Source organism: Oryzias latipes, chromosome 14, assembly GCF_053564925.1.
Source record: "Oryzias latipes strain Hd-rR chromosome 14, Olatipes_Hd-rR_3.1".
In the NCBI taxonomy this organism is placed as follows: Eukaryota; Metazoa; Chordata; class Actinopteri; order Beloniformes; family Adrianichthyidae; genus Oryzias; species Oryzias latipes.
Genome location: NC_136250.1, coordinates 8,963,443 through 8,990,849, shown reverse-complemented (window position 1 = coordinate 8,990,849; position 27,407 = coordinate 8,963,443). Strand labels below are relative to the sequence as shown.

The window sequence follows — 27,407 nt, the reverse complement described above, 5'->3', positions numbered from 1 at the left end:
AATCGCCTGTCCGTCCTGGGGGAGGATCCCTCCTTCATGTGGGCACCCCTGAGGTTTCTTCGTTTTTTCCGGAATCCGATTTTTTTGGGAGTTTTTCCTTACCGCGAAGGGGGGTCTAAGGGCAGGGATGCCAGTATAGCTTAGTCAGTTTGTTAGTTCATTTTAGTATTTTTCTATTGAACTCTTTGTATTCGTGATCCTTTTGATTTCATGTTTTACTTCGAAGCCCATCGAGACGACTGTTGTCGTGATTTTGGGCTATACAAATAAAATTGAATTGAATTGAATTGAATCTGAAGAAAAGGGCGCACTTCTGGCTCCAACGAAATTAAGTCAACGTAGGCGACATTCTTTCACTATGCAGACTCCGCCATGTTGAAACCAGAAATTGTCAGTAAGCAATGATTGGTCTGAATCAGTCATTCATCATTTCTATGGCAACCACTCTCACCATTCAGAAGTGAGCTTATTGGAAGGTCATAGTCCTACCATTTGTCAATCAAATGTTTTAAATGTTTGCTGTAATACCACATTTTTTTATTGAGCCATCTGATTGGTCAGTTCATACCTTGATTAAATTGCGCCACAAAAAAATGTTGTGAAAAAATTAGGACTAGCAAAAACTGTATTAAAAAAGGTAGCTCATTAAATTCTGATAAATATAATCAACTGTTTATTTTGTAGTAGGAGTTTATGGGATTTTGGCTTCTTGGAGCCATGGTCAATTCCTATTTGGAACTCCAGGGGGTGCGGTCACTCAGTCCAGTTCTCATATACAGTCAATGTTTTTTTTTTTACATATTTTTGATGCATCCTTGTCATGTGGCTTTACACGAATAACTATACAAACCTCTGGTTTAGTGTTCCACAGGGATTCTTTTATTGGAACAAAACTTTTGCTACTTTAAGCCATGGTTTGGTTTGATTTTAAATGGATTTGTTTTCAGAGTCTGTTTGGTATTTTTAAGATGATACTCATGTTTTATTGTATTCCAAGAAATATTTTCTGTATTAAAACATTAATCAAATGTTGCAAATCTACTTTGTGATGCCAGCTTGTCAACAAGATTTCAAGAATCTTTAAAATTGTTTTATATAATCTTGCAGTATTGCCTAAAAAGTTATTTTATGGTTTTGTGTTATTAGGAGAATTGCACTAAGACACGTTCAGCAGCACAGAGGAACAGCAAAGAGATAAAACCCCAATAACATTGACAGGTTCAACGATGCAGCTTCATGGAAGTCAGATAGTTGAGTCAATGATGCGTAGAAAACTTGTGGTCACTGAACAATTGTGCACAATCTATTGATCAACGGATCAAACCACTGAAGCTTTATTTTCCGTACATCTCCATTTTGAAGAACTGTTCGTTGGCCAGGTGGACATGGAACCTGGAGCGACATCTAAAACCTGCTCAGAGCAAGAAGTTTGTGCAACCTGAGTAAGTGACACAGCTTGCTTGGAGGTGTGCGCACTGTCACTCCACAGAGAAATGTTTTGAGTGTCCAGCCTGCTTACTCCATCAGTGTTTAAGCTCCCGTTGGGCCTTTGTTGAAGGTTCAAACGTCGACTTCTCTTGCTGCACCATCCCCATGCCCTCCAGCTCCCTCCTTTGCCCCTCAGGTGGAGTATTTCCTGGAAGGCGTGCCTGAAATCCGGGCTGCGGCAGTAGATGAGCGGGTTGAAGGCTGAGTTGGAGTAACCCAGCCAGTTGAGGAGTCTAAACGGCACATTTATGCTGTCCCCTTTGTAGTAGGCCATGACAATGTTGAGGATGAAAAAAGGCAGCCAACACAAAGTAAAAGTCCCCATGATGATCCCCAGAGTTTTTAAAGCTTTGTGCTCCTTCAAGGAAAACTTAAGACGTTTCGCAGCAGTATGCTTTCCTTCCTCCTTTTGTGTGTTAGCTCTGTTTTCTTCGTTTTTCTCTCCTTTGTCGGACTCTCCGTCTGCCAGCTGTTGCATGTTTAGTCTGTCCTCTGCCATTGGCTCCAACACCCGATTATCTGCCCTGCATGCATTCATGACTGGGCTATCATCCGGGCAAGCGAGCTGTGTGGAGTAATGCATTTTATAGAAGTGGCGCTCTCTACCTCTGATCTTCTTCAGCTGCTTTTGAGCCTCCTGAAATACACGGCTGTACAGGAAAATCATCACCACCAGTGGCAGATAGAAGGACACTATTGAGGAAATCACTGCGTATCCTTTATTGGTGTGGAATTCACAGCAGTCTTCTTTTTTCATGCAATCTTGAGCTTTCTGTTCATCTGACAACCACAGCTTCAGGTAGATGGGCAGGAACGAGATGAGGGAGGCCACCGCCCAAACTGCGAGTATCGCCGCAAAGGCTCGAGCCCTGCCCAGGGGAGGGAGACAGGACAGAGCGTGAGGAGAAAATCAGTAAACAAGATTGTAATTCATTGTGGCCATAAAGCACATACGTACAGAAAAACTTTAAAACCTTAATTATTAGCAGACCAACAATTTCAACAGTTCTACTGTTTAAATTGATTTGTCTTGCCTGGAAAAATCCCTCTTTTTAATCTCAACATTTGAGAATAAGTACAAGGATCATGCTTTACTGGTTACAAAACCACTCATTTAAAACAGAAGATACAGTAAAACTTATTGTTTTACCAAAAAAAAAAGGAAAACTTCAATATCTATTATGTTTATCACAAAGGTATTAATAGTTTTGAACTTTAAGCACTAAAAGGAGAGGCCTTTACACATTCTTTGGGATAGTGGTTTATCTTGCAAGCAGCAGTTGATAGGAACCATTTTGGTTCAAGGGTGTGGTCAAACTACCCAACAACAAATGTCAAAGCATCCGAGAGGTGTACGACCAAGAATTAGTACAGCTGAATTTTATACATTTTATGAATATATCCAGCATATCATTGGTTTTTCAAAATTAAAGCACCATTTGCACACTTCGCCCGCTGCTTTTAGATTTGGAAAAATTCAAATATAGTAAAGGATTTGCCAGAGAATATCTTAAAATAAATATATGAAATATTTAAATGTCATTTAATTTATTCAGTACCAAACATAAAATGCACTGATTGCTTTATTGAGATTATTATCATTTCATATTTACATGGTAGAAGTTGAAGTCCAGGATAGAAGGGGGAAATCATCTCACTGCTGATCTATTCATCTGTGACTCAGCGTGATCCAGAAACACACCCATGTAACATACCACTTGGAAAAAAAAACGGCTTCTTTTTTTAGTTGTTCAGCTTTAGAGGCCCAAGCTGGCCCTCAGAGATCTGCTGAGGTCACGTCTCTGTAACTCTGCACCTCTACATTCATTTCATTTTTAAACTTCTGCTCACCCACATCCAAATCACGACGTGACTGTGATCGGGGGACTCCAACAGGATTATACAGATTTGTCAAACAATAAAAGTAGACGCATCAAGAACAATTTCTCCATCAGAACGGCTTTGGAAACAGGTTTTTCTCAATTGCTTTCACACATATGAAAGACAAGAAACAGAGCTCCTTCTGCAGAGGGAGGAACAAATATCCAAGCTGGGTTTTAAATGGCTAATCATTACCTCGGCTCTTTCCACCCATCATGACCTGATGCCGCTCTGTGTGCATTTAAATGTAAAGTGGGGCTCAGGTCCCTCATGGGTTAATGGGTTTTCCTGTGTGATGCACCTCTTAGCAAACTTGTGATGAGATGGTTTCAAAGTGGACTCACAACACCTGATGTGACTTCCTGCAGACGTGCATCTTAATGTGAGTCATGCTGCTGCAACAACTTTTTCATTTGTGTTCTGCTGAAACTAAAACCGTGAAAACACTCCTAATGGAACATGTACCTGGTGAGCAGGGTTGGGTAGCGCAGAGGCAACGTGATGGCGAGGTAGCGGTCCAGAGCGATCACACACAGAGTTTCGATGCTCGCTGTCACACAAAGCACATCTGCGGCTGTCCAGAATTCACACATGAAGTTCCCAAACTTCCAGGATCTCAGTAGGATGTTACTGGAACTAAATGGAACCACAACCACTCCCATGATGAGGTCAGCCACTGCCAGAGAGGCAATGAAGAGGTTGGTGACGGTTTGGAGTCGATGGAAGCGCAGGATGGCTGAAATTACCATCACATTACCTGCAGAGAAGAACATTCCTGCTGTCCTGAAAGTGCAAGTGGATTTGATCTGACTCTTTTATGGAGAGCAAACAGGAATTCAACTGACGGCTTTGTTACTTACCAAACACTATGGCCAGTACCAGAATTGCCATGGCAACAGCTAACAGCACCAGTTCTGCATCACTGTATTGGGGATTGTTTAAACCTGAGAAGCTGCTGTTTGACGCAGAACTCTCATTTGCCATGATCTGCTGTCAAAAAACAAAAATCCACACAAATCAAATTAGAGTGGTCATAATTGGATTATAGGAATTTACCGAAACAAACTTCCATTTAGTGACACTTAAAGCCTTAGTCCAGGCATGTCCAAAGCCCGGCATGTGGGCCAAATGGGAGCTGTGTCAAATTTCTACCGACCTGCAGGCTCCTGTCATAAAATCATTCAAATTTGGCCCCCAAAACTTTCTAAGAACTACAATTTCTTGATTGCGTTGGGTAAATTACGTTGTAAACCTGAAGCAACAACATGTGGCTACGTGACCTCCAGCGAACTGAGTGCCAAACGAGAGGGACAGATTTATTTGTTTCTGTGATCAAATCCCCAGTGGTTTGTAATTCTCAGTAAGATAAATATTTGTGTTATATTCCTGTTCACATAATTTACGTTTAGAAGTTTACAATGAGCACTTAATTATGAATAATAAATAACATTTCCCATGATCCCAGATTTAATGTTGACAAAGAAATTTCCCCCAGACACTATTTTATTTCCTGTCTTAAAATATGTAATTTACAGTAATTTGGGTAAAAATGTATTTAGATATGACATGATTCTATGAGAAGAAATTATAAGTGACCAATTGCAAAATAAAATTCATCAAATAGTTAATTTGCATTTAATGTTATAATTAGAGTTAAATGAATGTACCAGAAGGCTGATTGGTTGGCCCTCACACATTAAAGGCCCGTACACACCGGGACGAATTTCGCGCGCGATTTTCGCCGACGTTTAATGCCTCGTGACTAAACAAAGGGCACCAATGAGAGTGTGCACACCGACGCGAAAAAACGCCACGCGTCAAAGCGTCAAAAAAAAAACCGCCTCGGGTTCGTTTTTTTTTTTCGACGCGCCGCGTCGAAATCTACTCGACCAATGAGAATGGCGCTTTTGCACACGTGTCTGGAGCTTCTGAAGTTACAGTAAAACACAACTTGGGGGCGCTCAAACACAAAACTGTCTTGCTGAGCACACATACCAGCGAAGGAGATAGACGCCAAGTAGCGTCTACACTGCCGCGAAGAAATAATGACGGACATTCTAAAATATCCCCGAACCAAGCACCAGTTGGAGCTACTGATGCTTGAAATATTCATGTTTTCTTTGTTTGATTCCGACAATCGCGTAAATACTTGCTCTCTTCTTCTGAGTGAAAAGCGACTTTAAGAAGCCTAAAGTTGTGCAGCGCCACCTTGTGTACAGGAGTATTTCTGTTTACATTAAGCGCCATCTAACGTCAGGGAATGAAATTGCATGTTCGCTCGGCTCATCGTCAGCGAAAATCGCCTGGGTGTGAACACAAAAGACGTGGCGAAAAACGCTGGCGAATAATGCCTGGCGAATATTCGTCCCGGTGGTGGAATGTGGCCCTCTTAGCTAAACGTTCGGACTACCCAGCCTCAGTCACATGCACCAGTGGTTGTTTGGTGCATATTTTAATTTTATTTAATTTATTTTGTCATGTAGGTTAAAGATGTTCTTCTGTTCTTCACACTGTTGAACTGTTCTGAATGTCACTTTGTTTGAATGTCTTTGCTGCTGCAGACAAAAGAATTTCCCCATCTGGGAAAATCTTAAGTCTTATCTCATCTTATCTTCACAGGGGGCTGCAGGTTTTTGGGTTGGTGTTGTGTACAGACCACCTGCCCATTTGTCACCTAAAGGCAGTCTGTACCCAACTGTAAGGGCAGTTGTGACCAAGGCTTTTAGTCAGTAACAACAATTTCATAAAAGTCATTTTCAGGCAAAAACACCAGTTTCGTCTACAAAAAGTGTTTCTTCTTGGAAGAGACAGATGTTATTATGTCGCTTTGGACTCAAAGACGGGTTATTCAATCAAACGAAAAGTATGTTTGATTAAGTTAGTTTCACAATAAAATGTAGAAGCTTAATGAGATGTGTTACGCACAGCTCCTTGTGTATGGTATAAAATTTCACTGATGGGGAAATGCAGAAACATCTGGATGAATGGGTTAACTTTACCAACATCAGTTGTACTTTTCATTCATAATCCCAGCCAGCAAGACAAAGTGGGCCCCATATGGTTTAAAATTGGGCAGAAAATGTGGGCCCAGAATAGGTTTGTTTGGAGTTTCTGTGGTGGCCCCACCTGGGTTTGTCCACATTGACTCAAGTGGGCACTCAGAGGGCTGGCTCGATATGCTAGCCAGCTGCCCGGTGGACAGTGTAGCGAGCGGTGCTGCCCAGGGGCCAGGAGTGTTGGGTAACACCCAGGGCGCACACTTTTAGGCCAAATCCGAATTCCTCCACTATTCTGTGAGTTCTTCCTACACCTCCAAGTGTAGGGGCCTTTGGATGGGTAGGGTTGTCCGAAATAGTTTTTTAAGGGCTAACCCTCGTGGCGGAGGGATGCCAAGATCTCCGGCGTGAGGTTGTACCTCATCCCGCTGTGCCGTGAAGGAGAAGGGCATTTCTTCATAAGGGTGTGCTCTGATGAACTGGACCAAGTTACCCCTCCCATCTGGGGTTCAAAATAAGAAGTACATCCTGGTTCCAAGGAGGCAAAATCCTACAGATTTCTCTATAAAAATGAACTGCTATTACTCAATCATTCTATTCATCAGACTAACCATTCTTGCTCTGCTGCCTTTTTAAACATCTCATCTTAATTTTGTCATGATATTTTTCTCTGTAGTTCTAGTTATAAACTGACCAATTTGATACCACAGTAACAATATGTGGTCTTAAGTCAAATATTTAAAATGTTGACAGATTCTCCAGAACCTGCTTTCAATTGGTAGGGGTGTGGACTTTTACTAACATTTCTAGTAAACATTTTTCACTAGAAATGTTGACTCTGACCGTCATGGACCAATCACTACTTGCTGACATTGTCTGGCTCCAACATGGCGGAGTTCATATTGTGAAAAAATGGCGACTGAATTGACTTCATTTTGTTGGAGCATTTTCTATGATGACGAAACAGGCGCTTGGTCCAGTCCTCATTTACAGTCAGTGATTAAGACATCAAATCAAAGGATGAAAACGTTACAAATCTACAACATCCAGGATGAATCACTAATAAATAGCAAATTATAAATATTTTTTGTGTATGGCTTACTTTTAGCCGGCTGAAAAGTAAAATCAGATGAAATAACCGAAAATGCTGAATGTCAATCTTATTTGGTTTTCGGTACTCCTTCAGTTAATTAGCGTTTTTTGTGACTTATTCTTAATCGCTTGCATAAAAAACGACTGCTTTTTATGAAAAAAGTACATTGTATACGAATTTTCTATTTGTTTATGTTCAACTAAATCTTCTACAAACCCCAAACAAGCCTTTAAGTAAAGATTTTCTGGAACAAACAGAATATAAGTAACATTTATACATTTTCGGAGGGGGTCCACAGGAAGAAATAAACAATTAGTGTAAATAGATTGACACAAAGAAAGTTTTATTCGTCTTTACTGATCTCCTGCAAAGCAACACAAACACATTCATTACAGTTGAGAGCCCAGGTCATGCTATCTTTCCCACATACTCTCACATTGTGATGGCATGTGTATAAAGCATCAAGCAAAGTTGTTACAATAGAAAATTTTCATGTGTTAGTGAGGAAGGGTGTTTCCTGTAATAAATGTGGCGAAGCCAGCTCTCGCCCAAAATACTACATTTGTTTGTGCTCTTGTCTGCATACAGACTGATAAGCATGTCTCTATCATGTCATTAAACAGGTTGAAGTATACACTGCAGTTGAACTATTTGTACATAAAGAGATAAATCTCCCCTGAGCAAAACTCATGATTTAGAAAACAGTCTTATCAGACAGAAATACCTTCCACTGCAGCCTGCAGGTCAGTGGGAAAGAGCCTCCTCTGCATCTTCATAGAACATAACATATGTGGTCTCTCACAGAGGGGGAAGTTAAAAGCGTTTTTGGTTCACCAGGTTCAAAGGTGTTTGTATCTTTTTCACATGGTGATAACCTGAGCTTAGAGGCAGCATTTTGTTTTAAGGTGGTATGGTGTTTTTTTCTGTGTTTTTATGCAAACTGAGTGACTGCAACCAAGCAGGAAGTAAACAGCTAAACCCCAAAGCCACCAGGATTTTTACAAAAGAAGCTTGCCATGCGTCTTCAGGACAGATTGTACTGTTTGATTTAGAGCTCTGACCTAATTGCCCGACTTATGCATTCACAAGGTGCACCAGAAGTTCCCTTAAAACATATGCAGGATGCAGAGGTCTTTGCATAAAAACCAAAGTAGAAGGTGTAAACCGTTAATCTAAGCACATTTATATATCAAAATATATTTGTCAGCTGAGTACAGAAGCCATTTTAAACTGACATCCCTGTTTGTAATTATTGTATGTCAGCAGGAGTTGGATAATTATGCTAAGTTTAAGGCTGTAACTCCTTTTAAGGTGTATTTTTTGTGCTTCTGAGTTCATACTTTCAGAGCATCTGTGTTTATTTCATTTGACATCATTACACTTTCTTTTAAATTAATGCATTTGTAAAGCTGTTGGTTCAAATTCTGGCCCGCTTGCCTTTACTTTGGCTTTAACGATTTTCCAGCCCATGCGGGTGGAGACTTTAAAAAGGAGCATTGATTGAGGTGTTTACCTTGTTCTCTGCTGGTCAGAGAGCACAGTGTTGAATTTTGGGATGCACCTCAAAAGGTTCGGGTGTACAAACATGACAAGTTTGTTGCTATACGACAATCCAGTCAGAATTGAGGCAAACTGCGGTCCAGAGTAAGCAGAGCCCGGCTGACTTTCAACAGTGCTTCTGCATTAAGAGTGTTGGAAAGCGGATCATTCTGTTCGCTGAGAATTTGTCATCATTTGGAAAATGTGCCAGCTTCAGCACATTATCCACTGGTGATGGATTAGCCAGAGAGTTAACTGCACACTCATTTTTAAAATCAATACTTCATTAAATGTACTCAAGGGCCTTTTTTTCTTTGACTAAATGATTACGGCCACATTTGTACAGACAACTGCTAACCTTGAAAATGGCTTCAGTGTTCATCAAGCCATAATGTCCAAAGCTGACCTTCCTGGCGTTCTTACTGGTCACCCCTGTACATGGATTTGTGGCAGTTCAGTGCTCCACTGATTAGATCAATTGTGTTCTTAGGGGTTTCCTGCATGTCTGAGCTGCTCAAAAGTGCACATAAATTATGTAGGGACACCTGCTGTCATAAAGTACAGAAAACACAAGGACAGAAAACACCCAGGGCTTGTCAAGCTTAGCAGAATAAACAGACGACAGCGAGCCAGACTTCGAAAGGCACAGACGCTCCAATATCAAAGGCTTGTATGATAAAATAAACTATGCAAGAAAAACTCATGAGCTTGGAGTCTGACCTGTGTCTTAAGATTGAGCAGCCAGAGTTGCTCTGCAGATATCAGCTGTTACAATAAAGAAATGATAGTAAGAACCTTTGCTCTTGCTCCAAGACCTTTAGACAAGTCTCTTCTTTGTAATGTGATCTGTGTGACTTGAAGATTTACGACTAAAATATATGTAGTATATTTAAGGGTTGGGGGTTTGGAGAGCTCACAAAATTGTCAAAAGATATCAGAGACATAATTTATTTTTAAGCTTGTATGTTTTTATTCACAAATTTAATAATTTTCAGACCAGTTACTGCACCACCCAAGTCAAACTCAGTGACAATTTCAGTACCGAAAATAGCCTGGGTGTCATCCTTGGTAGATGGTGGTTTTGAGTGTGTGCGAGTCCAACCTTAAGAGGGCAGTTTGTGCATAAAGCCTAACTCACGTGAGCATGAACCATAATTCAAGTTTCAATAGTCTTACCTCCAAGTTTCGTTTCCCTTTCAGTCTTGTGATTTCATATTCCACATGTGTTTAAATCCAAAACATCCCTTCAATGATCTTGTCAGCAGCTTTGAGCTCCACTTTTTTTTGTGCTGAGCTCTGAATTTCCACTTTCATGTGTGTTATGTGCACACACACACACAGTCCGTCTTGCTCTTCCTCTTTGTTCTCTGACATGTATGTGAACACTCATTCAGGCCCCAACCATACTTAGAGCAACAGCTGAGCCTCCCACCCTCTTTATAAGCAGGGCCTGATGACATCAGAGCTACAAAGCAGCCAATCAGAGGGACAGAGACAGGCTGTAGTGGATACAAACAGCTGGACAGGACCCAATGTACATTAAGCATTAAGAAAAAGACTTTTTGATTTCAAAAGTATCTCTTTTGACTGCACTACCTATTTGGACAAACTGCAAGTCTAAAGCAAAAACAACAAACTTCTCGTTTTTTTGCAAGCACCTCAGCAAAGGGCAACTTACATTCAGTCAAACTCTGTAAGACTATATATTTTACTTAAAGACCTACTCAGATGAAAACTATGTTTTTGGTGTTTTCAACATGTTCTTGTGGAATGTTTTGATGACAAAGGACATGTATGAAAAAAATTAAGCTCAAAACTGCATTTCTGAGTTTTTCTTTATGTACATCTGTGTCATTCAGGCAGCAGATGAAAAAATTACAGTTTGAAAAACATTTGTGCAGAAAAGATTCGCTGGGACTCCAAAAGCCCCCTGCTCCAAGCTCTTAGCAGCAGGGAGTGGAAGGGGGAGCGGGGTTGCTCGATGCCAACTGTCCCGCCCACAACTCAAAGGGGAATTTTTTATGAATTACTGCCGCTCTACAGAAACTGTATCCTAGAAAATGACTATTTTTTTCTTTTTTTTTTTTTTACAATTTTAGACAAAAGGGCATAATCCTAATTAAAAGACTACTGGAAAAAGTTTGAAAATAGAGTATTGCAGTGGGTCTTTGAGTTCAGTTAGGTCAGCTGGTTAATAAATTGGTAAATAAACTGACAAACACTTTTCAAAAAAAGAGGCAAATTGCTGTTTTTAGTTTGCACACCCTCTTTTACGTTTTAATCTCAAATTCGCAAATAGTAGTTTTTTCAAATAAAAAATTATTGTTTGCACGATTTTATTTGGACATACCAATTATTGAGTTTGCAGAAAAAAAGGGAAGTACACATCAAAACAGAGATCTAGCCCAGATATTTTTTGTCTTGGTCACAATCCAGTAGGCCATGTTGTGTTTAGCTATTTTGTAACCTTGTAATGATTTTCCTTGCGTGTATTGACAGCAGGCAAATCCAAATCTGGACTAAAGAATGGAAGAAGGGAGCAGCAGAAAGTGTAAATAAAAGTTGCAACCCTTTTCAGGAATCAACTGAACCTTAGTTTCCTCTTTCGGCTATCCTGCGATATGCCTCCGCCCCATCTGCTCATGCAGAACCTGTGAACGGGCTTCCTGCTTTGATCATGTGGTGTGCCAGCACAGACAGAAACAATTTTACAGCGACACAGGACATCCGAATAAGGACGAGTTGCAGGGCATGCTGCCAAAGTGTAGAAGCTGCCAAAGCTGGCCTAAAAAGCGTCAGAGCAGCAGCTAGTGGGGAACGTTAACTTTGCAATCACGTCATTTGATTTAATTGAATAAAATCGGTTAACAAGAACCGGTTGATCCCCACAGAGTCAATTTGATTGTGGATGAAGTGCTATTCTGTTTCTGGCATAAAAAGTCTTTGTTGATGAGCTTAATTTGAAAGCGTTTGCTCCAGCACTGAACTCTTCCCCCGTTTGTAGCTTGCAATGCGGCCCAGCACACAAACAAGTCATGGCTATCTGATGATGTGAGCATCGATGCCAGCTGAGTCATGCTTTGCGGCTCGAGGGGAAACGGGAAGCAGAAAGTGCAGCAAGTTCTAACCCACTCACGTCTTTGTCCTCCTTTAATAAAATCGTCCCTTTTTACGATGTTCTTGAGGATATGTCTTTGCAGTTCTGCTGCAAGCAACCCCCATGACGGACGGTTATTTTCTGTGTGACCTTTCTAAAGCGGATGAGTCATCTTCTGAGCTTGTGCTGGTTTTGTTTGCATGGTGTTCTTTGAAGAGCAAACCACGGCACGAACAATGTGGCACCACCTTCACTGCTTACGTACTTTTGATGCTTGTCTTGTTCACACCACGAAATGTCCTTTTTTTTTTTAAAACAAAGTCTATAGAGGACGGCAATATCCTGTGGTCCAACACATTCTTCTTGGTGCCTCTTCCCTTCCATGAACTTCTCCTTCCTGTATCCCCCCTCCCCCCTTCTAATAGGATGGAACCATATTTTCCTTTTGAAGTCCACCATGAGATGCCACCATGTTGTTGCCACCCAAACTGTTTCTGTCTCTCAGTAATGTTTCTTTGTCTTGCATCAGCATGGTGGAATCTCTGGATTCAAGCTTAATAACCTAAACTAAAATGAACTTTAGAGAAATATTATTTGAAAAAAATACAATACTAAATCAGCTATCACAGCTTTAAATATATTTCAGCATTTTATATTTAATAAAGTGAAGATTGCACCAGTACACTGCAAAAACAGAATCACAATAAAGTAAAAAGACCTTGTTTAAAGAAAAATTGACTTATTTTCTGATAATTAATGTAACATTTCTTCTGACTAAGAATTCTTGGTAAGACCATTTTTCTTACCCCACTGACAGAATTTATTTCTTGCTTATTAAAATAAAAATAAAATAATCTTGACTGTTTGATTTAATTCTAGGGGTTTGTTTTTGTAGTGTGCTAACTTTGATAAAAAGGTTTGTTTTTTAAGTAAGACACGGCACCAAAATGATGCAATAGAATGCTTTCATTTAAAAAAAAAAAAAAAAAAATCAAACCTGAAGCTGTGAGTCTTAACTTTCACCATTAACTGTCTGAACATACAGAAATGACAGCTTTTTTGTGCAAGATGAATCTTTTTTGCACCATGACACATTTATGTGAATTAAAAAAATGTTTAGCAAGCTCTTGATAGAGGTAGTTTAAAAACCTGAATAAATGTTTCTATAAGTTTTTATATTTGAAGAAATTCCAGTATTTTCACCAAAAAAATAAAAAAAAAAAGACTAAAAGTTTCTTTTATAGTTGTGTTTGTATGCCCGAGCCTTCGCTGGCGTATAAGATTATCTATAATTCTTATAGACACAGGCAAAATGTATAGCTTTTATTTTTTTGAGAAATATTCTGGTCAAAAAGAAAATACATTTCTTTAAAAAGATAAATATTGACATTTTTAATAACAATTTGCGTTTACAGCCTGATAAGGAGTTATTTGAATATGACAACAAAGGTTAAAAGCCAGTTTTCTTTTTAATTTAAGAGGTTGAGGCCTTTGAAAAACTTGTTATTGTTACACCTGTGATCATTAAAAAACTTTGGCAGAAATAAAAGAAGTAAAATCCTCTGATTTAAGAAAAAACTATGAATTAAAATCAGTTATAGCTCACCTGGCAACAATTAATAAAATAAACATAATTTTTTTTTAGCATCCGCAAAATTGTTTATTTCTGATCTAAACATGAGTAAAAACCTATATAAAAAAAGATCTGGTGTTTTACTCATTTATATCACAGTCATAAACAAGTTTTTCTGCAAAAATAATGCTAGAAAAAAATCAATTAATTCTGTTTTCTGTAATGACGATATGTCTACTACTTTCACACTCAGCATGGTAAAAAAGGCATTCCTGGCACTACAGTGCTGCTATATTGTCCAGTCAGGAAATAAAGTCCCAGCCCCAGGTAGGATGTTGATGTATTCCTTCTTCAGAGAAACGCCTGATCTGTACAGCACAAGTATATCCTGTTTTTGACGCACTTTGGGACCACTGAGACTAAGAAAACAGCTTCCTGCTGCTACATCCTATAGGTAACCTGCTTCTCTTGTTGATGTTTTCATAAAACCGAGAAGGAGGGTCAAAGGGCGGGGATGCCCTGTTTAGATTAGTCTGTTTAGTTTAGTTTAGTTTAGTTTAGCAATCAGCTGTTGGATTTTATAACTGATTTTGTTTTTCACAATGAGTGAAGCCAGTGAAGACAACTGTGTTGTAATATTGGGCTACATAAATAAAACTATTGGGCTACATAAATAAAACTGAATTGAAACTGAATATTACGTTCACAAGAAAAGCGGTGTGGGGATACCCATGACCCCATGGCACCAGTAGATGGTTCCCACAGCCTCCTTTTTATAAAAATGAACTCAACCCAAACTGAATGTTTTGATGTGAACGGCTGTTTCAGGTACACAAAGTTTAAATCAAGGTGCTGTTCTCTTACGTTGTTTCATTCAGTTTAAATTAATTTCAAGTAACATTAAAATATGACTTGGAGGCGTTTCAAGGCAGCTTATATTTACGGTGCCTGAAATGTTTAGATTTTTTTTAGTAAAGTCAATTTTTTTCTGTTTTTGGCACCTACATAATACACCAAACTGCATTAAATGTTTATGTACATAGGGATGTTTTAAATAACTCTTTAAAGTACTTTAACATTTTGGAGCCTGCATAACAGAAAGATTAAAAAAACAAAACAAACTCAGGGTCCAGTTTAAATAATTTGGGTAATTATTCAAAAGGGAATAGCCTGTGTTACTGTAGACTGCAGTGCCATCACATTGTCCTCAGGTTGAGGTTAATTATCCACACTTCAGCCATTATTTCAAGCACAGCAGCACATTAGCTGATAGTATGTAGTCTTTTTATTGTTTTCTATATCTATCTATCTATATACCCAGGCTGTGTCCCACCACAGTGGGGTAGCCTAGACAGGGCACACATTCTTAACTCCCTTCTTCTCTCCCCCAAACCCTCCTCCTTCAGTGTGTGCGTGTGTGTGTGTGCGCGCGTGTTTATTGTTTTACTGCCAGTAAAATCAAATAAGAATGGGTAAACACTTTAGACTTAGATTTCTCTTTAAAAAATAGTTTGGCTCCTTAAGTGTTATTTTTGAATGTTCTGCAATGTCAATATTTGAGATGTTTCTTTGAGAGCGAGGTAGCCTTTAATCTTGTGTACGTTGGGTTTTATATCAAATAATTTTAAACTCGCCAGCAACTGATTTGGTATGTAGCATGACTGAAGCAGAATGTGATGAATCCTCTCACCATCTGTTTTACAATGGTTTCTAGAGCAGTGAGGATCACCTACTCCAGTGAAATTTGATAGTGGTGGGCTTGCTGGTTTCCACAATGAAAAAAGACAAAAAGGAAATACAGTTTTAATAAAATATGTATTAATACAATGTTTATATAATTATAAAATGATCAATAATTTTAGAAATTTAAATGTAGCTGCCCTTAAAACTAGGAGGATTTTTTTCCAATCAACAGGAAAACACAAAAACTTTAAGGTTAGATTTCTAGAAAATCCATTAAAAGTCTCAAGACTCTGTGTGAACTGAACACAGTTTTTAAATCTCGAAGTGAAATTATAATAATAAAAAAAAAAGCATAAAACACCAGAAACATCTCTTTTTTTTTCTAAAGGATACCATGTAGATTTCTGTCTCCAACTAAAGGAATAGGAAACCACAGGTTAACATGCATCTCAATGAAAACCTTTGGCACAACATCTTACGGACAACATCAATGTGACGTTGAGGGAAATCTAAACCTTTTCCGTGACGACGAAATGACCTGCTAATATCACCCACAGGTTTGACTTATCAGCATCTGTAAAACACCTCATTCATGTGTTTTTCCAGAAGTGCTGACTGATGGGAGCAAAATGATGACGTGAAAAATGTGAGGTCCACAGAGAAGGAATTGATGAGGTGGGACCCAAATGGAAGACTAGAAGCAAGTTTGATTAAAAAGGAAATTAAACTTTTGAATAAATAAACTGTAATAAACCCAGAAAAAAACAAAAAACATTTAAAAGAAGTCAATCATGACCTGAACCAAATCTGAGAGAAGAAAAAAAAGGATCTAACAAAGAGCAACTGAAATCATGGAGATAATTATGCTGAGGGACAATCAATCAAACTGAAAACAGCTGGGCTGATTACAAACTGCATCCAGGTGTGATCATGGCAAAAGGAAAAAAAAACATCTCACTGAACAAAAAAAAATCAACACAGAAAGCCAAATGAAAACCTCTAACTTTCATTAAAATAAGGGAAAACAACCATCGGGATTTATTTGACATAAAATGACCATGTTTTTTCTGAAAGGAAAGGGTAAATAAAATAAATTACATACCTACTCATTGTTGCCCCTCCCTCATGGTAATATGCTTGGCCTCTTTCTCCTGCCTCATTTCCTGTCATCTGTTGTCCTGATCTTCCTGTCTGACTTCACTCTTCATTTCTCCCAACACTTCTTTTCTTAAACAGCGTCTCTCGTGGAACTGATACTCTCCACTGCCATCTTTCATCTGCTTCTTCTTCTGTCTGTGTCCAGTCTTTCTTTTTGTGTCTTTGTATTTGAAGGTGCTGGCTGTCAGGCATTTCCAATTTTCCTTGGTGAGGATGAAATATTTTTGGGATTTTGGATCAATATCTACTGCATTGCTAGAAAGAGATTAAATTCATCTGCACCCCCTGTACTTATTATTCACTGCATTGATTTCCTGTGGAAAGTAAGAAGATTGCTTTTCGATTCTAGTTTAGTTGATCAAACATTCACCCTGAAGACACATTTGTTCATGTTGCGCCATCGTTGTCCATGGAGCACTTTTGTATGACCCTGCACGGTGCGTATTTGTCACTCTGGAGCCAACTGAAGAACACATCAGGAGCACTGTCAGGTTAAGTGACTCATCCTAGAACGCGTTAGGACAAAACATTTGAAAAAATATCAGGAATTGTTTTGGCAAAGCAGATTCTACCTACTGAATTCTAGTCGATCCATAATATGGTCTTTTGTAAAACACAACCTTTGACCTTTTCAATGGGAGTTAATAAATGGCAACAGATTTTGGACGGTCGGATCTCCCAGGGATTAAAACTGTCAATTTTCCGTGTGGCCTTGATGGGAAACCTGAAGGGCAGATTTCCAATCTCAAGTTGTCATATGTAGACAGCCCGTATGTAGCTGTGAGCTATAGATACGGGTTGATTTGTGACTAATAGATTTAGATTAGATTAGATTAGATTAATTTATTTATCCCATGATGGGGAAATTCACTTATCTGTGGCATCAAAAATAACATTTATAAGTAACAGCAAAAAAAGGACATCAAAAATGACATTCGCATTATAAATAAATACAGCTACGAAAGTGGCGTGTGATGCACTGCAAATGTGATACAATTTTTTTTTTATATACATCCAAAAATAAGTAAGTAAAAAAGTACACACCAATCAAACAACCGTTTAGGAACAAGGACATTTGAAAAACAACAACGACAACAAAAGTGAATAAATAAATGAGTGAATGAAAAACACCCCGTGGGACCCTGGTGTGTCACTGTAACACGGTGTTGTACAGTCTAATGGCCTTGGGGAGGAATGACCTGCAGTAGCTCCTTCTTGCAATGTGGGTGCAGCAGTCTGGTGCTGAAGGAGCTGGTCAGCGCCTCTACAGTTTGGTGCAGGGGGTGGGAGGAGTTATCCATGATGGATGTTAGCTTAGCCAACATCCTCCTGTCCGCCACCTCCTCCATGGACTCTAGTGTGCAGTCCAGGACGGAGCCGGCCCTCCTAACCAGTTTGTTAAGCCTCCTCCTGCTCTGTCTGTACTGCCCACCACCCAGCACACAACTCCATAAAGGACAGCTGAAGCCACCACAGTGTCATGTGTCATTCTGCACACGCCAAAAGACGGAACAAACGGAATGAAACAGCCTCTCCGATCGTCTTTTGAGGTACATTAAAAGCGTTCTCAGTGGTCTTTTAATTATGATTATGCTTTTTTATCCGTTGTTTTCACGGACATAGTTTCTTCAGAGCGGTAGGAGTTCGCTAGAAATTCGCCTCAGAGTCGTGGGTGGGACTGTTGGCGTAGAGCAACCCTGCCCCTCTTCCCTTCCCCATTGTGTAGCGGAGAAGGCAGCTTGTGGCTAATGTATTTCTAATGTAATGTATTTTCTTTACCCGGAATAACTTCTTTGCCCAAAAGCGTCTTTCCGTCTGCTTTTGGCGGCAATTGCTCAGGCCATTGGGCAGGTCGTCCAATGATCGAAGGGTCAGCGGCTTGATCCCCGCTCCCTCCAGTTTCCACACCAGAGGCTGATTTCCTCTGGTGTGGGAACGTGTGAGTGATGGTCAGAGGGACTGTAGGTGTGAACTGGCAGCCATGCCTCTGTCATCACCATGTATGAATGAGGAGTGAATGAAAAATGGACAATGGCGCTTTGAGCGCCTGGAAAAGCACAGGTAAATCTAATCAATATATTCATTTATTATTATCCACAGCAATTTGAATACAGAAATTCTCAGAAATGCAATTATGAACGTCATTTTCTTGATATTTGTCCTACATCATCAGTAAAAACAGAATACGTAAAATGCACCAAAAACAGCATCCTCTGTGGAGTGGTTCTTCATACTAACAGAAAACAGCTGCACTGAATGGAGAGCATCAGTAGTCTGCAACAACAAACACCCAAAACATCACAACTTGAGACACCGACAAGATGGACAATTAAAATGAATAAACAAAACACCCATGACATTCCAAAACTAAATCACATTTTTTGCACAGTTATAAACTATTAAGGTTTTTCTCGGGTGTGTTTAATCAATTAGTTGACTTCAAACAAGTAGAGTTTAACAGAGGGTGCTGCCAAGCTGCTCTCCCATATCATCAGCATAATTACAGTTTGGATCATAAAAGTTCAGAGGTGAACTAATCTTTATAGAATGAGAAGAATGAAATGAGGGGACGATGCCACTGCTGGCAAATTCTATTTGAATGGTGTGCACATGTAAAGATTCTGTTTTATTTAAAGCAAATTGATAATCATTATAAGGAGAATTGTAATAAAGGGCATCAGAAACTATAGGCAGAAATAAAATAAAAAATTTTTTATATGTATAAATGCCCCTCTCACCCTCTGCGGGTGGTTTCTCCTCCAAACTCGGGTCATCTACCAGAGTCCTGGGAGCTTAAGGGTCCTGCAGTATCTTAGCTGTTCCTAGCACTGCGCTTTTCTGGACTGAGAGGTCTGAGGTCTTTCCAGGTATCTGTTGTAGCTACTCCTCCAGCTTGGGGGTTACTGCCCCGAGTGCTCCAATTACCACAGGCACCACTGTCACCTTCACTTTCCAGGCTTTCTCCAGTTCTTCTCTGAGTCCCTGGTATTTCTCCAGTTTCACATGTTCCTTCTTCCTGATGTTCCCATCGCTTGGCACTGCCACATCCACATCCACCACAACGGCTTTCCTCTGTTCTTTATCCACCACTTCAATGTCTTGTTTGGTTTGCCATTACCATCCTATCGCTCTGGAAGTCCCACAGGATCTTTGCCCTCTCATTCTCTACCACTTTTTGAGGTGTTTCCCCTTTTGACCTTGGGGTTTGGGGTTGCTTATGACATTTACTGAGGGGAAAAGCTAAAACAAAGCAAAAGGAGAAGATATTGATACAAATGTTAGTTATAGCATTTTCTTTTTTTTCTCAGCCCCAACATGCATTATGATTTTAATTGTAAATGTCATTTCAGTAAAAGAAGACAACAGTGCCCTTTAAATTGAATTATGTCTTTTTTTTTTAAATAAAATTGTATTTAAAAAAATACAGAACAAGGTTTATCTCTTTTCACACACAAAAATGATGGTTTGTTGTAGGTCATATTTAAGTTCTTTCTGATGTATTTTTATTTAACAGATTACATTACCTTTAATAAAAGCAAAAAAGGGCAACAGTTTGCAAAGTGTATGTGCACTTCAGGTCGAGATAACGCCATCAGTTCTGGGCACAGCTGAAGCTCAAGTGCTTGCAGTTCCTGCAGGGGCTCATTATCTTGCAGCAATCAACGTTTGATTAAAATCTGCATCTCTGATATGTCTCTAGTTTAAGTCCAACCTGAGCGCACAACTGCATGATTCTCCACAGACACCGACGGTGTGAGCTGCCTGGCTCGCCACGTTTCATCTCTGTCAGATGCGTAGAGGACACAGAGATGACATTTGCAGGACTGTGCTGCTACTTATCAGTGCAGAAGAGACTCAGAGAATTCCTTCATGTCCAAACACAGCTGCTCCAGTTACTTTGGACAAGAACCAAAGCTGGGAGCGTCTGGCTCGACACTCATGTTTGAACAATGTGAGACAAGGAAGCCCCAGTCTGCTGAGGGACATTAAAAGCTTTAGAAGTCTAAGTGAACTCTGTATGCTTTAACAGTTTCTAAATTAGAGATTTGAAAGTAGAAGTTTCAGATTTCTTTCTTTTTTTGTTTGAATATACTGTGGCGAGCTTGAAAAAACACATACGGTTCACCTCTGGGACAAAAGGACAGAAAATGTGTTTTAGATTAATTTTCTGAGGCTTCAGAAACAAGATTTGATTTGTCTTTTGTTTAAAATAAAGGGGTGAACATATTTTTGATTTGTTAGCAGCCCTTTTCTATTTTTTATCAATAAATCTAAAAGTTTGTAGGGTGTGCTCTCACCTCTGACCTGTGGACTTGCAGTTGTCAACAACAAATCTTGCAGTAAAGAACAGGATCCTGACAAGGAGAACCCACTCATTCCTCTTTAATCATAGGAAATGGAGGACGATCGGTTCATCTGAACACACACAATGGCTGTGACCTCACCTTCAACTTCATCGCTTCCTGACGGGCAATTTGCAAACACGCTCACAATGCATATCAAGACCTTTGCAGTCTCTCCAAGTGCAAATCATGTCTTTAAATGGTAGGAGAGACTCTGATATGTAACTCAATGGGCAGGGTTGTGTTTCCTTAAGCTATAAATACACAGAATGCACAATTATTGTGCAAAAAATTGTCTTTGGTGTCTGTTTGGGTTAGTGATAGCAGCAAAACTGAGAAAAAAATGAACATATGAAGCTTTAAATCACTAAAATGAAGCTATGATAAACATCTTCAACATAAAGTAAAGCAGATTTAAGGCTCAGACCTATCTGAAGATATCTGAGGAGAAGGTAGCTGCAAATTCTGCTGTCTTTCTGTTTGAAAATTAAAGTCCAGGTCACAAGTTGGTCGTTTCTTTAATGAAATTATGCTACTTTTTGTTGCATCTCTTTTTCAGAGCTCAAAAATCACCAATCCTTTAACTTTTTGTTGTTGAGTGCAGTGGTTTCATTACTGTTTGAAATAACTTTATTGAACTTAGGTTTAGCTGACTCCAGCACAAACTAACAAAACGTCAGGGTGAAGATCCTAATTTACTGACACTAGAATACTGAACCATGAGGATGCTGAGACAGCTAATCTTTTCTTATAGTAAAACCATGAAAAAACGTCAGTTCAGCTTTGTGTGTCAAAGTTGCTGCTTTTATTCGTAAAGCTATTATTATTATTATTGTTGTTGTTATAATCATTTAACAAGAAGGTTATTTGAAAGTTTTCTGGACAAGAGGAGGAAGCAGTTCGTGTCTGAGCCCCTTATTAGGGGCTGCATGGTGGCCCAGTGAGAAGGCTCTGGTTTGAATCCTGGCTGGGACCTTTCTCTGCGGAGTTTGTATGTTCTCCCCAAGCATACGTGGGTGTTCTGTGGGCACTCTGGCCTTCTCCCACAGTCCAAAAACATGCTTCATGGGATGATCGGTGACTCTAAGTGTCCCTTGGTGTGCATGTGTGAGAGTGATTGTGTGCCCTGTGAAAGACTGGCGACTTGTCCTGGGTGAACCCCGCATTTGCTCAATGAAAGTCTTGACAGGCTCCAGCATCCCTATGAACCTGATAGGGATGTAAGAAAACTAAGAAAATGGATAAATGGATGGATGGATGGATGGATGGATGGATGGATGGATGGATGGATGGATGGATGGATGGATGGATGTCTTATAAGACGAGGCTCAGGTGTGAATGTGAGTGGGTGTGGTTTTCTGTCTCTGTGCTGCCTGCCATGGACTGGAGACCCATCCAGGGATAAACCTGCTTTTGCCCAACATGGGCTGGGACAGGCTACAGCAACCCAGTAACCTTAAAAGGGACTAACCAAACTTAGAAAATTGATGGATGGATGGAAAATATGGTCAATGAGTCAAAAACCTGAAAAAAATGAAACTCTGCAAAGTCTTTTTCTGCAACTTAACAAACCTCATTAGGTTCAGGAATTGAACATTGTCAGTAGAGAACAAAACTGGCTCAATATCAGTTTGATAAAACATTTTGAACAATGCATATTTTACTGAAGAAACACAATGCATGAAATTCTTACAAGCTCATGTATTTTCTGCCATTTTTTCCCTTTGCATTCAAAATTAGTGAACTGAATAGCTGACCGTTGGGCGGCAGGTAGCGATATTGGGCCAAAAAGACTTCAAAATTTGCATTTTCCTTACCACAAAAAATAGATGAGGAGGCATACCATGACAGCCTCATGAACATGGATCAGTGATTCTTTTCATTACTGTGATAGAAATGAAGGATTTTCACTGCAACGTCCATTTGGGCCGCCTCTTCGATCAGAATGTGTCATGCTTGGAAACCCTTGGAAAAATGCCTAACGGCTCCATCTCCTGCACACGGGGCTCGACAGAGGAGGAACCGGCTCACCTCCAGAATATATAGTCATCATCTTGACCTAATGTCAGCCTTCAGTGTGCAAACTGAAACCTCCAGGCAGCTCTCTTTGATGTGGAAGGTTACTCCTGGACATTCCTCACTCAGATTACAGCACTAAAGGTGAACTGATTTTGGATTTCATCTCAGGACCCTCAGCCGTATAAAAAAAAAAAATCATGTGAAGGAAATCTATCAGAATAGCACTTCTTTTGAAAACATAATTTTCCTTTTAGTCACCTTTGTAGAACTCTCAGAGTTTACATTTTGTAGGGTAGAAGTGTCATAAAAACTGAAATACTGAGCGGAGCCAAACCATGGCTGCAGAAATGATCAGAGTGGAGGTCTCAGTTGGGTGTATCATCTCTTTATAGATATATATTAAAATTATTTTAAACATAGTTGTTTTAGGTGACAAATGTGGCTGTAATGGACACCAACTACTAATTTAATTTAAAATTAAAATGTAAAGGGTGTGTGTTTATCATCAAACTACAAACAATTTCAATTAAGGATAAGCTGTTAGATGAACTAGAATTGACCAAATCCATTGTATTTCTGTTAGTAAGGACAAAAAAAGAAAGAATTTGCATGGAAAGGTGATATACATCCTTTGAAGAACTGCTGCACCAATAAAAAAATAATACTACACAGTACAATATTTATCTAATCTATGAGTAATTGTTGCTTTGCTGCAGCTGCAGAAGGTAAACCTGTAGTCATTGTGATCGGTGGAGTCGCTGCAGGGATGTTTACAGGCTGGTGCTGTGCCACATATTGTATCCTTTCCAAGAGGACATGACTACTTGTTGCTTTGGCAGCACACAATTTGGGTTTGTTTGATCAGATGTATTTTTACTCTTATTTGAGCCATCACATAAACAATTTAGTAAAAGGGCAGGAAAAGAAGTTTCAGAGGTTAGATAGCAAAACTGCATTTGTGGCATGAGGCCATAGAGGATATTCTGACACTCTGTAATCTCAGTTTGTGTTCATGGGAATGTGATTTTTGAACCCTAAAAAAGTTACGCTTTCCTTTAGAAAATAGTGGGATGATTAGAAATGCCATGACAACAACACAAAGGCTTTCCAGTTGTTTAAAGTAAAGATAATTGCAGCAGCTTTTTGAATTTCCCTTGTTTTTTTTGTTTTTTTTTACTAAAGAAATGTTCCTCTTGATTCTGCCCAAAGTCAAATTATCCCTGAAAAATTCTTTTGAAATTACAATTTTAACCTAAAACTATTTTTTCTACAAACATCAAAAGAATAATACTGTTTTAGTGAAGAATTTTTGTTTAAAAGTACATGTACCTTTGCCTCTCTGGGCCTTTGTGCAGACAGAGTTGACAGCCAATCATTAATCAGACCCACACTGACTGCAGCCATCAGTCATTTCTCTCAGTTTGGACACAGAGCTTCAGAAAAGGGCTGTCAGAGGCAGAGAGGTCACGCTGATTTGACAGTGATTTTCCTGAACGGTTCAAGTCTCCTCCAGCTGATGTTTGCAAGTAAAACAGGTCAGCAGATCAGAGGTCAACACGCTGCTGTCAGATAGATTTATTTTTTTCCACATTCCCTCCTAAGCTTGTTCATTATTGGCAAATGAAACCTGGATGATGTGTTTGTTGTGCAGAAACACCAGCAGGAGGTGTTTGGACGTGTCTCAGCAGGGTTTGCCAGCGTTTTCAGGAAATACCTTGCATGATGTTTTTCAATTACTGGGAAGAAAGCCAGCATGGACGTAAAGTTGACAGTATAACATGTTTTGTTGTTGAAGGGTCTAGCATGGAAGGAATAGTCCAACAGCTTGCCAAGCTATTTACTGATGTTTTGGTCTAAATAAATACCCAGACGATTTTGTAGTAAAAATATCGGCATAGAGATTTGAAAATAAAACATGTTACTGAAGAATTATTATGCAGCCTGGAAATGTTAATTGTGCCAGAGTTTGATGTTTTCTTACCTTTACCTTAGAAAAAAAATAGAGCTTGAGGGACTTTCAACCACTTGATGAAATTTGATGGGACACTGCCACCTGCTGGTTAGTGTACACATGTGCTTTCGTTCACATGATTCCACAATTTTTTTTGGTTTTTTACAGTTTGGCACTTAATGGTTCTGGTGTTTTTTTTAATTGTAATTTTAATTTGAATTCATTTTTTTCTTTATTTTTTTTATTTATATAATTTTTTGGCTCCTGTTAATTGCTGCTACCCAAAAACAAACAAAATGGTCAACTTAACTTTAAAAGCTAGGAAGAAAATTTCCTCTGGGGTCTCAAGGGGTTAAAGGTGGTTCAGAAGAAAATTTTCAAATACCCGTGGATGGACCATTTTATCTAAAAGAATAAACTTTGGAAACAGCGAGGAAAATAAGGACATAAACTTTTAAAATATGGGACTTACATGTATGTCTTAGTCATTACTCAAATAAGAATTCATGTATCTTTTTTGTGATCTTTATACTACTTCATCCATACTACTTCATTCTAAAAATTATGGTGTAAACCGCAGATGACCGGACAGCCAGATGCCAAATAATTCTGGGATGATAACAGAGGATCCTGCCAGGAAACTCAAAACATGAAAACACAACTGAGACCAAATAACACAAACTAAAAGGGCACAATTCCCAAACCTGTATATACTTGCATACATGATTGATCTAAGACTCAACAGCAGAATATAGGTGTAATTGATAATAGAGTTTGAATGCATATAATGTGAAATTTACCGGTTTGGCGTCGATTAAAAATAAAAGAAAACAAGAACCGTTTCATGCAGGGTAATTTTGTCTGTCATTCTTACTCCAAGTGTTGTATGAACCCATTTTAATTAAGCAAACCGAAATACATAAATAAATAAATAATAGATAAAAAGAGGATGTTAGTTAGTTGTTAGTAATTGAGAGCATTGCTCATAATAACCTTTTAGAAGTGTTTCTCTTCTCTGATAAAAGCCTAGTTTGGTTGGTGAATAAAGATTGAAGCCTTTTGAAACATGGTGGTGAGGGTATAATGGTATGGGGTTGCTTTTCTTTTTTTAATATTTAGATGCATATCATAAAAAAGAAAAAAAAAACAGATTATGTTGTTGTTTTTAAAATCTTTAAAGATTTAGCAGCCTGTCAAACTTTCGATCACTTTCAGAGACATTTGAAGACTCAGAAGTTGCTCTAACTAAGGGTTAACTAATAACTAATCAGATGACAAGCTTTTCATTTTCCATCTCCTTCTCTCTTTTAAGTATGTAAAAAAAACTTTTGGAATTTAATATTTATCTTGTAAAAGAAAATAAACTGCAAATAGTAATTGTTAGTCATTTTAGCAAAAGGGGGAGATTTAGTTTGGTTTTTAAGCAAAGATTAAATCCAAATTTTAAAAAGCAGCACCACCAACAAAATATTACTTTTTTTTAATCATAATTTTAATCAATAGGCCTGCCAAAAGTCACGAAATCCACACATTTTAGAAATATAGATATATGCGCTCTGGTAGGAAATTGGGTTTGCGTAAAATGCAGACTACGTTAAAGTCTATTAATGGAAATAGATGGGCCTTTCCAAATTCCAATGAGGAGTTTATGCAGACGGTTGCGGTTTTCCAAACTGCAGTTTGAGGTTCCGCCACTATCCGGCGCTCTCGCACTGAGAAAGGGCAGTGCCCGATGGGCGCTCTCCACTGGCTGCTGGATGGTTGAACCCCGTCAGGCAGCACTTGAGCCTTGGCTCTGGAGCGCGTCGGGGCGCGCAGGCGGCGGCGCGCTGAGCGGCAGCAGTGGGATGGACGGGCGGCTGCGCGCCGCGGGCTGCGCGGTGCTGCGGGGAGAACTGGAAGGCGTGCGGAGCATTAAAACGTCAGTTTCCATTTAATTATTGCCTTCACGGAGGCTGGAGAGGTGCGGCTTTGCCTCCTGTCAGTAATCCGCTTGCAGGGAGGAGCAGAGCAGAGGCTCCAGTCTTGACAGGGGGGAGAGTTTGAAGCCGGACAGGGACGCAAAGAGTTCACCGTCCTTTGGTTCTGCTGCTGGAGGTTGGCATGGACTGAGGTGTTGAAGCCGTTGGGTTTACTCTTCATCATGAGCGGACCGACGAATGGTGAGCAGTGTGTGTGTGTGTGTGTGTGTGGTGGTGGTGGTGGGGGTCTCCATTCTAATCAATAGAAACGTCCCAGGAGGGTTTATCCCTGAACAGATATAGCCAATCCCTGTTGATGGCATTGATCCTTCAGTCACTGACATTTTTAAACCTCCTGTTCTTATAGCTGGTTAAAAAGGAAAGCATTGTTTTGCAACATGGAGGCAAATAATAAAGGGGGAAGAGAAGAGATGCTGACCTTTAAGACTTGAACTAATTTTATCTCACACGAAAGCAGATTAATAAAAAATAGAAACTCAGTTTTAGATTTCTAAAACTAACTTTATTTTAAATGACCAGAAAAGTCAACAGTTTCTGCAAAAGTTTAAGAGATCTTTCTGCTGTTCCATTGGTGGTCCACTGTCAACCTTGTGCCGGCTCAAAG

The 27,407-nt window shown here is 39.4% G+C and overlaps 2 protein-coding genes across 25 annotated transcripts in view; one reads left to right on the top strand and one right to left on the bottom strand.

The window, feature by feature from the left end:
• Positions 1-856: 856 nt before the first annotated feature.
• Positions 857-10,411, bottom strand: LOC101159524 (beta-2 adrenergic receptor). Of its 3 annotated transcripts, none has more exons than XM_011483234.3 (4): positions 10,174-10,411; positions 4,230-4,359; positions 3,835-4,126; positions 857-2,357 (listed from the first exon to the last, which is right to left on the bottom strand). In XM_011483234.3, the coding sequence occupies exons 2-4, from the start codon at positions 4,351-4,353 to the stop codon at positions 1,319-1,321; spliced, it is 1,455 nt and encodes a 484-aa protein (XP_011481536.1). In that variant the 5' UTR covers positions 4,354-4,359; positions 10,174-10,411; the 3' UTR covers positions 857-1,318. The 3 variants fall into 3 exon arrangements, with proteins under 3 accessions (XP_011481536.1, XP_020564384.1, XP_020564385.1); XM_020708725.2 differs by having other exon boundaries at positions 4,230-4,356; positions 10,174-10,405; XM_020708726.2 differs by lacking the exons at positions 4,230-4,359; positions 10,174-10,411 and adding an exon at positions 4,127-4,229 and having other exon boundaries at positions 3,835-4,045.
• A 16,134-nt stretch (positions 10,412-26,545) lies between these two features.
• LOC101159285 (actin-binding LIM protein 3) overlaps positions 26,546-27,407 on the top strand; it is a 54,097-nt gene continuing 53,235 nt past the window's right edge. For 20 of the 22 annotated variants that reach the window (XM_078930699.1, XM_078930698.1, XM_023962544.2 and 17 more), the window contains exon 1: positions 26,602-26,983. In XM_078930699.1, the coding sequence (XP_078786825.1) occupies positions 26,965-26,983 (19 nt within the window). In that variant the 5' untranslated portion in view covers positions 26,602-26,964. Of the gene's footprint in view, positions 26,984-27,407 lie in introns of all 22 variants that reach the window. The other 2 variants (XM_078930685.1, XM_078930694.1) reach the window with 2 other exon arrangements.

Coding starts and splice junctions, on each gene's coding strand:
- LOC101159524 (XM_011483234.3), bottom strand. CDS start 4,353: ATGGCAAATGAGAGTTCTGCGTCAAACAGCAGCTTCTCAGGTTTAAAC. Junction 4,127..4,229: donor GGTACTGGCCATAGTGTTTG/GTAAGTAACAAA, acceptor TCTTCTCTGCAG/GTAATGTGATGGTAATTTCA. Junction 2,358..3,834: donor TACCCAACCCTGCTCACCAG/GTACATGTTCCA, acceptor TCCCCTGGGCAG/GGCTCGAGCCTTTGCGGCGA.